At 32.1% G+C, this 10,845-nt stretch overlaps 2 protein-coding genes across 2 annotated transcripts; both read left to right on the top strand.

The window, feature by feature from the left end:
- The first annotated feature begins 2,615 nt into the window (after nucleotides 1–2,615).
- Nucleotides 2,616–5,522, top strand: LOC124929870 (crooked neck-like protein 1). The gene is made up of 7 exons (XM_047470255.1): nucleotides 2,616–3,930; nucleotides 4,016–4,081; nucleotides 4,163–4,307; nucleotides 4,435–4,653; nucleotides 4,738–4,906; nucleotides 4,990–5,185; nucleotides 5,271–5,522. The coding sequence occupies exons 1-7, from the start codon at nucleotides 2,771–2,773 to the stop codon at nucleotides 5,395–5,397; spliced, it is 2,082 nt and encodes a 693-aa protein (XP_047326211.1). The 5' UTR covers nucleotides 2,616–2,770; the 3' UTR covers nucleotides 5,398–5,522.
- A 1,722-nt stretch (nucleotides 5,523–7,244) lies between these two features.
- LOC124929085 (crooked neck-like protein 1) lies at nucleotides 7,245–10,774 on the top strand. The gene is made up of 8 exons (XM_047469354.1): nucleotides 7,245–7,442; nucleotides 7,944–9,135; nucleotides 9,223–9,288; nucleotides 9,370–9,514; nucleotides 9,652–9,870; nucleotides 9,949–10,117; nucleotides 10,195–10,390; nucleotides 10,478–10,774. The coding sequence occupies exons 2-8, from the start codon at nucleotides 7,976–7,978 to the stop codon at nucleotides 10,599–10,601; spliced, it is 2,079 nt and encodes a 692-aa protein (XP_047325310.1). The 5' UTR covers nucleotides 7,245–7,442; nucleotides 7,944–7,975; the 3' UTR covers nucleotides 10,602–10,774.
- The last annotated feature ends 71 nt before the right edge of the window (nucleotides 10,775–10,845 follow it).

Here is a 10,845-nt window from a genome sequence, read left to right as displayed (position 1 = left end):
ATTTAAAAAAGAAAAAAAAAAAAATATATATATATATATATATTAGGAGAGAAAAAATAATTAAGATAAATTAAGAAAGATAATTGATATTGATATCATGACGAGGAGAGATTATTTTTTAAGCGTCGTTATATATAATAATATGTATATTATAAATATTTATATATAAAAATAAATATATATTTAATATTAAATATATAAATATAAAAGTTATTATATAAAATTAATGAAGAGAAAATAATATATATATATAAATGAGAAATAAAATAATAAAAAATTAATAAATATAAAAAGAGATATAAATTAATAATTATCATAATTTTTATAAAAAAATAGAAATATATATATTAGGAGAGAGATAAATTAGGAAAATAAAATTACCTTAACTAAGTGAATGATTTTGAAAACATATTTTTTTAATCGTTCATTCTAAAATTTTATTATAATATTAATTATATATTTAATTATAAAAATATTATAATATATTTTAAATTATACAAATATTTTATATTTTATTATAATATAGAAATATTAATTATATATTCTCAAATTTTCCTATAATATAGGAATATATGTTTTATATTCTCAAATTTATTCTATTAATATTTTTAATATTATAATATATTTTAAATTATAAAAATATTTTATATTTCAATGTATTTAATATTAGTTATATTTATATTTATTTAGTAAATATATATTTTAAATAAATTAATATATTTTTCTATTAATTATATTAACATGTTTTATATTGTGACAAACAAAAATTTCGTCAATTACAAACCGATTTGGTGGAGCATATTTCACAATTCTATAATGTCCATAATGTCCGTAAGGTTTAAAATTTTATGTGTTTTATTGTAATTCATTATTTTTGTAATATTTTTAATATTATAATATATTTTAAATTATAAAAATATTTTATATTTTTTATTAATTATATTAACATGTTTTAAGGATGAAATTTTCAAAATTTCCTATAATATATATAATACAGGAATATTACTTATATATTTAATTAATAAATATATATTTTAAATAAATTAATATATATTTTTTATTAATTATATTAATACGTTTTAGGGTTTAAAATCTCAAATTTTGCTTTAGTTATAATAGTATAAATTATTTATTTATTTAAAATAGTATAAATAAAATTTATTATTTAGATAAGAGGACGGACGGAAGCATTGAGTGTTTTGGCCAAGTATAATATGTGTCCGCTTTTTGCTGATGTGGAATATTGATTTCACAAAATAAGAGGGCAGAGGTCTTGTGCGCTGCTGATTCTCTAATGGTCTCATTAATTTTAGCGTTGTTTATAAACCGTGATACAGTAGTGTAATAAGTTCAGGCAAAAAATTACAATCAAACACACACTGCGTTTAAACTCAATTTTCTCTCTACCTCCCTCCTCAGTTTTAAGATTATAATCTCAATGTTTAAAATTATAATGCATTTTTCTCTCTCATCATTTTTAAATATTTTTTTATTAATTCTCTCTCATTTATTTTTAATTATTTTATTCATTATCTTTCATCTATTTAATCTTTTTCTAATTATTTTATTCATTCTCTTGTATATTTCATATATTTATAATATTTTTATATTTTTATATAAAATTATTATAATAAAAAACATACATTTAAATATATTTTTATTCATTATTTATAATAAATGTATCTTAATATATAAAATAATTTAACAAAATATTTAATATAAATATACTTTGACATTTTTTTATTTATAATTATAGTTTTAAAAATTAAACTAGTCAAAATATTGATTACAATTGAGATGAATCCCGAAATGAATGATAACACTAAGAGTGTGAGAAAACACTAAAATAAATTGACAATTAAAAATTGGGTAGGAGGAGTGTGAAAATATGAAAAAAATATATTAATAAATATTATTAAATACTTTTATATATATCTATATATTTTTTATATCATATTTATATTAAATATATTTAAAATTATATATTTATAAAATTAATATATACATATCATTTATTTTAAAATATATTATTTTTTAATTCAAGTCATTTATTAATAACTAAAATTATATATTAACAAAATTTATAAAAAATAATATATTAATATAATTTATTTTTAAATATATATTATTTTTTAATTTAAATCATTTATTAATATTTAAAATTAAATTAATAAATATATATATATATATAACATTATATCTATATATAATATTAATTATTAAATAATATTAATTATTATAAATATTAAAAATAAATAAGTTAGTGTATAAGCTCTATCAAACATACTCAAGTTTAACGATTAAATAAGCTGAAATCATATTAAGAATAAACTGAATAAGCTGATGTCAATAAGTTGAGAATAAACTAAATCAAACTAACCCTATATATATATTTAATTTAAAATAATCGAAATATATAATAATTTAATATATTATTTCCTTTTTAAATTCTCAACCGTTAAATCCTTCCTCTATTTTTCAGACTTCATATTGGTACGTTTCTTCTTCTTAAAAAGTTAAACCCTAATTCCTAAATGTCTTATGCATTGTATTGGAAGATTATTTAGGTTATGACATAAGATGATGAACACTCCATTTGATGTATTGCATTGCATTGCATTGCATTGTTAGAATCCGACTATTGTAGATTTCATTCTATGCTTACTAGTAGACTTAATTGCTATTTGATCATCATTTGAAACAAACAAACTTTGTCCTTCTTCTTGTGATATATATCAGCATTGGGTTAGATTTTGAGCCAACGTAGAAGATGGGAGGGAATAACAAGGAATCAGACCCTTCCTTAGGTTTTCTTACCAAGAAGGACACTGAAGTTAAGCTTCCTCGTCCAACCCATGTGAAGAACGAGGCTCCTGCCTCGATTCAGATCACTGCGGAGCAGATCCTCCGTGAAGCACGAGAAAGGCAAGAGCCTGAAATCCGACCACCAAAGCAGAAGATCACAGATGTCACCGAACTAAACGACTATCGTATCCTTAAGCGCAAGGAATTCGAAGATCTAATCCGCCGCGTCCGATTGAACGACAGCGTTTGGATCAAGTACGCTCAATGGGAGGAATCGCAGAAGGATTTCAACCGTGCTCGTTCCATTTGGGAACGAGCACTAGAAGTCGATTACAGGAATCACACTCTTTGGTTAAAGTACGCCGAAACTGAGATGAAGAACAAGTTCGTCAATGACGCAAGAAATGTCTGGGATCGAGCCGTTACTCTTCTTCCTAGAGTTGATCAGCTGTGGTACAAGTACATTCACATGGAGGAGATGCTTGGAAACGTTGCAGGAGCTCGCCAGATCTTCGAGAGGTGGATGGGTTGGTCACCCGATCAACAAGGCTGGCTTTCCTACATAAAGTTCGAACTCCGTTACAAAGAAATCGAAAGAGCAAGAGGAATCTTCGAGAGATTCGTGCAGTGTCATCCAAAAGTCAGTGCTTGGATTAGATATTGTAAGTTTGAAATGAAGAACGGAGAGGTTGGACGATCAAGGAATTGCTATGAAAGGGCTGTAGGGTTGCTTGCTGAAGACGAAGATGCAGAGCAGCTGTTTGTCGTGTTTGCTGAATTTGAAGAACGTTGTAAGGAGATAGAAAGAGCGAGGCGTATCTACAAATACGCACTTGATCACATCCCAAAAGGGCGTGCAGAGGACCTGTATAAAAAATTTGTATCTTTTGAGAAGCAATACGGTGATAAGGGTGGTATAGAGGACGCCATTGTTGGGAAGAGAAGGTTTCAGTACGAGGATCAAGTGAGGAAGAACCCAATGAACTACGACACGTGGTTTGATTACATTAAGTTGGAAGAAAGCGCAGGAAACAAAGATCGAACTCGCGAGGTTTACGAGAAATCCATTGCCAACGTTCCTCCAGCAGAAGAGAAGCGATATTGGCAGCGTTATATATATTTGTGGTATAAAAGAAACGTGAAACTCCATCATATTCCAGTTCATATTTTCTTTATCTGTTTTGTTTTGATTTCTTAATTTCTAATCCAGGATTAACTATGCTTTATTTGAAGAACTTGATGCACAAGATATGAACCGGACTAGAGATGTATACAGGTAAGTTTTACTTTGGGCTTATGCTTAGAATTGTTCTAAATTCTTTTAAGGGAATTTTATTAATGAATGCCAAATTTGCAGGGAATGTCTTAATTTAATTCCACATGCAAAGTTTTCGTTTTCTAAAATTTGGTTAATGGCTGCTAAGTTTGAAATAAGGCAACTCAACCTGAAAGCTGCTAGACAAATCCTTGGAAACGCCATTGGAAGATGGCCGAAACACAAAGTGAGTAAGCATCCATTTGATTTGTATCATTAATAAAACATACTTAGCTTGGTTGATTGCTAAAGTGATAACCCATGCGTTTAGTAGTTTAGAGTTTTGATATGAATTTGCATTTTCCCGGAAACAGATATTCAAAAAGTACATCGAGATAGAACTAAACCTTGGAAACATTGATCGTTGTCGAAAGCTATATGAAAAGTATTTGGAATGGTCCCCCGAGAATTGCTACGGCTGGATAAAGTATGCAGAGCTAGAGAAAGACCTAACTGAAACGGATAGGGCTAGAGCTATCTTTGAGCTTGCTATTGCTCAACCAGCTCTCGATATGCCTGAAGCTCTATGGAAGGTAAATTCCTTTTCTTTTTTGAAACTTGAAAGTCAGTTATATTATTATTATTATTATTTAATTCCGTGTATCACTTGTATGCAGAAATACATTGACTATGAAATATCAGAATTCGAATTCCAAAGAGCTAGAGAACTCTACGAGAGGCTTTTGGATAGAACAAAGCATATTAATGTTTGGATTAGTTATGCTGAATTTGAAGCGTCTGCTGAGGAAAGCCTGGACTCAGCCAAATGCCTTGAACGAAGTAGAGGTAAGCAACAAACCAACCAACCAATGCTGAATTGTGTGTTTTGTTGGTTTAAATTGATATATCTCCTCCCTTGGAATTTTCAGGAATATTTGAGAGAGGCATAAATCATTTTAGAACATCAGCCCCGGAACTGAAAGAAGAGAGAGCTATGCTGTTGGAGAAGTGGTTGGTTGTTGAACGCAAATTTGGAGAGTTGGGCGATGAGAGTTTAGTCCGTTCGAAGATGCCCAAGAAACTAAAGAGGAGACGGCAGATAGGGGCGGAGGATGGTCTTGAAGGGTATGTTTTTGTTTTGTTTTTGCTTGTTTTGGATAGAAGATATATATAATGGATAATGGAATTGGATTTGTTTAAAAATGAACAGATACGAAGAATACATTGACTACTTGTTCCCAGAAGAAACACAAGCACCAACTCTGAAGATACTTGAAGCTGCGTACAAATGGAAAAAACAGAAGCAATCAGACATTGATGAAGAAGAAGAAGATTAGTTCTCTGTTTTCTTTTTTAATGTTTTGTGATCAACATGAATCTCTGTAGTTGGGTTTCTGATTCCACTAACATAGATGGATAGTCTTTTGATTCCACTAATAGTTTCAAACAATTATACCGGTCGTCCATGGGTAATCTTATAAGTAGTTGTAAATTTTATGTCAAAACTTCTAAACATTTTAAAATATAGGTTTGGAAGGTTTTTGTAATCTTTTAAGTAGTTGTATTTTTGACTTGAAGGATGATATTATTACGATTCTAGATTTAGACAACCTTCGAAGCCTCCTACTAATAAATCAGTGTTCGATGATGGATGGACATGGCGGGGAAATGAACGCGATGGAGCAAAACAATGGTGGTAGACCTGCAGGCTGTACATCACGAACTAGGCTTTCCATAGAAGATTTGAGTTCTAGGAGGAATGAGATTGGAATTGAAAGGAGCGGTTAGACGTTTTCCAGGAAGAAGGAGGTTTTCAAATCTACCTTAATGCCGGGCATGGATACTACACACCAAATCCTTCCAAAACAATTTGCATAATAGGCACGTTTCACATGAATGTTATGGCGAATATAATCAATCATAAACCTCTTCCTTCCATCCATAAGATCAATCTGGATGTTCAAAACGGTAATTGGTATCCAAATCAAACATCCAAAAGGCCTTCAGACCAGATACAATCTCATTACCAAGGTCAAGGCAAGATGTTTAGTCTTTCAAAAAGACTTCCTTCTTTTCATATCCAAATCATATGAAAAGAGCATAGTAATAAGTTTAATCTGAAAGGATTTATCTGAATTAACACATGTGATGTGGATCATGATAGAGTTTGGGAAAACCTATATATATATATATACAACAACATATATTTTAAAGGATCAGATTTCATCAACTAAATTAAACAAATAAGAACCCTACAAAAAAAAAAATTTGATGAATCATCTTATCTAATATGGCTTTACAAGTAAAAAAACATATCATCTTAATTACCATTGCATCAGTATAGATCTTGAACCCAATTCTGTAAGCTGCAGTAATGTATGCATGAACCTTGATCCATTAAAAAAGGTCATTCTTAGACATGACTTGAATGTGGCCAAACCTAGCTAATCAAGTTATGGATTTAAACTTATAAATTATTTATACCTGCAAGGTCATTCTTTCTTTGCATATCCTACATATGCCTGCCAACAAAACCAAATAATTTTCTAATCATTATAACTAATTAATGCTGCAAAATTTTTTATCTCGAAAATATATAAACTAAGTAAGACCAACCTGTAAGCAATATTAAACCAATGTAACATTTTTCTATGAGGATCATGTAACCCTTGTTAGATTAAAACACTAAATTTCTATAACATAAGTAGTCTGAAACTCTCAGTTTGTTCCAGTTATGCAGCATATCCCTTCCCAGCAATAGAGATAGAATGAAAACAAAACAGATTCCCAATTACTGATGAAAGGTGCTTTAAGATGTCTCTTCAAGACAATAGATTGTAAACCTTTGTCTCTTCTACAAATATTTGTTCCTAGAAACTAAATAGCAATATTATTATTGGAAAGAATTTAGGGAAAATGAAAAGATGAGATTATAATCAAAACTAATCCGTTCAATTTGGTGATCGTATCCAACATTTGCTTCCATTATAAAATTAATATTAAATCATTTATATATAAAAAATTAAATATAAAAACAATTATTAAAAAAAAAACATTTATATTCATATAAATAAAATATAACTAATAATATTATATATTTATTCTCTAATATATATATATACTATCCCTAATTACAATATTATCTATAATAAGAAACCCTAACTCATATATCCACATTATTTTATTTTTCTCATTCCCCGATCGATCCGAAAAAGGCCTTTCCTTCTTTCTTCAGCGAGTGGCGATTTTCCTCTTCTCCAGACCTAGAGCGGCAGCTCTTCCTCTGTTCTCCAGGCAGGCAGGCAGGCAGGCAGGCTCCAGTTACCGTCTTCTCCGAGCGAGCGAGCGAGCGAGCGAGCGAACGACAGCCGACTTTGTATTGGTATGTTTCTTCTTCTTAAAAGTTAAGCCCTAATTTCTAAATGTCTTATGCACGTAGATGAATTCTTAGATTAATTTATGTTTCTTCTTCTTAAAAGTTTAACCCTAATTCCTAAATGTCTTATGCACATAGATCAATTCTTAGTTTAATTAAGTAGGTTAGTTTAATTAGATATTCGTAGTGTTAGACTGTTAGTTTAGGTTGAATTAGCTGAATTATGATGATGATGTTAGTATGTTAATTTTGAGAACTAGCATCTTCTGGAATTTATCATCATTAACTTTAACATTACTTAAATTGGAAGACGATTCTGTTGTGATTGTTGATATGACATAAGATGGTGAACACTCCAGTTGATGTATTGCATTGTTAGAATTAGACTATTGTAGATTTCATTCTATGCTTACTGTCAATGTGTAAAATAATACCACACTAGTAGACTTAATTGCTATTTTATCATCATTTGAAACAAACAAACTTTGTCCTGCTTTAAAATATCAGACTTGGGTTAGATTGAGCCAGCGAAGAAGAAGATGGGGGGGAATAACAAGGAATCAGACCCTTCCCTAGGTTTTCTTACCAAGAAAGACACTGAAGTTAAGCTTCCTCGTCCCACTCGTGTCAAGAACAAGACTCCTGCCTCGATTCAGATCACTGCGGAGCAGATCCTCCGTGAAGCACGAGAAAGGCAAGAGGCTGAAATCCGACCACCAAAGCAAAAGATCACAGATGTCACCGAATTGAACGACTATTGTCTCCGCAAGCGCAAGGAATTCGAAGATCTAATCCGCCGCGTGCGATGGAACATTAGCGTATGGGTGAAGTACGCCCAATGGGAGGAATCACAGAAGGATTTCAACCGTGCTCGTTCCATTTGGGAACGAGCACTAGAAGTCGATTACAGGAATCACACTCTTTGGTTAAAGTACGCCGAAACTGAGATGAAGAACAAGTTCGTCAATCACGCAAGAAATGTCTGGGATAGAGCCGTTACTCTTCTTCCTAGAGTTGATCAGCTGTGGTACAAGTACATTCACATGGAGGAGATGCTTGGAAACGTTGCAGGAGCTCGTCAGATCTTCGAGAGGTGGATGGGTTGGTCACCCGATCAACAAGGCTGGCTTTCCTACATAAAGTTCGAACTCCGTTACAACGAAATCGAAAGAGCAAGAGGAATCTTCGAGAGATTTGTGCAGTGTCATCCAAAAGTCAGTGCTTGGATTAGATATTGTAAGTTTGAAATGAAGAACGGAGAGGTTGGACGATCAAGGAATTGCTATGAAAGGGCTGTAGGGTTGCTTGCTGAAGACGAAGATGCAGAGCAGCTGTTTGTCGCGTTTGCTGAATTTGAAGAACGGTGTAAGGAGATAGAAAGAGCGAGGTGTATCTACAAATACTCACTTGATCACATCCCAAAAGGGCGTGCAGAAGACCTGTATAGAAAATTTGTATCTTTTGAGAAGCAATACGGTGATAAGGATGGTATAGAGGATGCCATTGTTGCGAAGAGAAGGTTTCAGTACGAGGATGAAGTGAGGAAGAACCCAATGAACTACGACACGTGGTTTGATTACATTAAGTTGGAAGAAAGCGCAGGAAACAAAGATCGAATTCGCGAGGTTTACGAGAGATCTATCGCCAACGTTCCTCCAGCTGAAGAGAAGCGATATTGGCAGCGTTATATATATTTGTGGTATAAATGAAACATGAAACTCCATCATATTCCAGTAGTTCATATTTTCTTATCTGTTTTATTTTAATTTCTTAATTTCTAATTCAGGATTAACTATGCTTTATATGAAGAACTTGATGCACAAGATATGAACCGGACTAGAGATGTATACAGGTAAGTTTTACTTCGGGCTCATGCTTAGAATTGTTCAAAATTCTTTTAAGAGAATTTTATTAATAAAAGCCAATTTTGCAGGGAATGTCTTAATTTAATTCCACATGCAAAGTTTTCGTTTTCTAAAATTTGGTTAATGGCTGCTAAGTTTGAAATAAGGCAACTCAACCTGAAAGCTGCCAGACAAATCCTTGGAAATGCCATTGGAAGATGCCCGAAACACAAAGTGAGTAAGCATCCATTTGATTTGTATCATTTATAAAACATACTTAGCTTGGTTGATTGCTAAAGTGATTGGGGTGGGATAACCCATGCGTTTAGGAGCTTAGAATTTTGATATGAATTTGCATTTTCCGGAAACAGATATTCAAGAAGTACATCGAGATAGAACTGAATCTTGGAAACATTGATCGTTGTCGAAAGCTATATGAAAAGTATTTGGAATGGTCCCCCGAGAATTGCTACGGTTGGATAAAGTATGCAGAGCTAGAGAAAGACCTAATTGAAACCGAGAGGGCTAGAGCTATCTTTGAGCTTGCAATTGCTCAACCAGCTCTCGATATGCCTGAAGCTCTATGGAAGGTAAATTCCTTTTCTTTCTTGAAACTTGAAAGTCATATATAGTATAATATACTAATTTCGTGTATCACTTGTATGCAGAAATACATCGACTATGAAATATCACAAGCAGAATTTCAAAGAGCTAGAGAACTGTACGAGAGGCTTTTGGATAGAACAAAACATGTTAAGGTTTGGATTAGTTATGCTGAATTTGAGGCTTCTGCTGTGGAAAGCCTGGACTCAGCCGAATGCCTTGAACGGAGTAGAGGTAAGCAACAAACCAACCAATGCTGAATTGTGTGTTTTGTTGGTTTATATTTATATATCTTCCCTTGGAATTTTCAGGAATATTTGAGAGAGCCATAAACCATTTTAGAACCTCAGCCCCGGAACTGAAAGAAGAGAGAGCTATGCTGTTGGAGAAGTGGTTGGTTGTTGAACGCAAATTTGGAGATTTGGGCGATGAGAGTTTAGTCCGCTCGAAGATGCCCAAGAAACTAAAGAGGAGACGGCAGATAGGAGCGGAGGATGGTCTCGAAGGGTATGCTTTTGTTTTGTTTTGCTTTGCTTTGCTTTGCTTGTTCTTGGTAGAAGATATGTGGAATAATATTTGTTTAAAAATGAACAGATACGAAGAATACATTGACTACTTGTTCCCAGAAGAAACACAAGCACCAACTCTTAAGATTCTTGAAGCTGCGTACAAATGGAAAAAGCAGAAGCAATCAGCCAATGATGAAGAAGAAGATTAGTTCACTGTTTCTTTTTTTTAATGTTTTGTGATCAACATGAATCTCTGTATTTGAAGCTAATTGACCATGTTGTATGTACTAAAGGGCAGTTGTTTCTTTAGAAGTGAAAATTCTTTTATCCCTCTATCCTCAATTATTTGAAAGTTGCAATAGTTGTATTTACAACAACCTGTTACCTTCTTCGAATCATATATCATTATTTAAGAACTAGTTTTAAGATAATTATTCAAGTTGTATTTACTTG

Source organism: Impatiens glandulifera, chromosome 3 (genome assembly GCF_907164915.1).
Source record: "Impatiens glandulifera chromosome 3, dImpGla2.1, whole genome shotgun sequence".
NCBI lineage: Eukaryota > Viridiplantae > Streptophyta > Magnoliopsida > Ericales > Balsaminaceae > Impatiens > Impatiens glandulifera.
Note: the sequence above shows the minus strand (reverse complement) of the source record. Positions and strands in the feature narration are given on the sequence as shown.

What these genes read in the sequence shown, in the direction of transcription:
- LOC124929870 (XM_047470255.1), top strand. Translation starts at nt 2,771, where the DNA reads ATGGGAGGGAATAACAAGGAATCAGACCCTTCCTTAGGTTTTCTTACC. An exon ending in ATGCCTTGAACGAAGTAGAG is followed by an intron (nt 4,907 to 4,989) that starts GTAAGCAACAAA and finishes TGGAATTTTCAG; the next exon opens with GAATATTTGAGAGAGGCATA. An exon ending in GCGGAGGATGGTCTTGAAGG is followed by an intron (nt 5,186 to 5,270) that starts GTATGTTTTTGT and finishes AAAAATGAACAG; the next exon opens with ATACGAAGAATACATTGACT.
- LOC124929085 (XM_047469354.1), top strand. Translation starts at nt 7,976, where the DNA reads ATGGGGGGGAATAACAAGGAATCAGACCCTTCCCTAGGTTTTCTTACC. An exon ending in ATGCCTTGAACGGAGTAGAG is followed by an intron (nt 10,118 to 10,194) that starts GTAAGCAACAAA and finishes TGGAATTTTCAG; the next exon opens with GAATATTTGAGAGAGCCATA. An exon ending in GCGGAGGATGGTCTCGAAGG is followed by an intron (nt 10,391 to 10,477) that starts GTATGCTTTTGT and finishes AAAAATGAACAG; the next exon opens with ATACGAAGAATACATTGACT.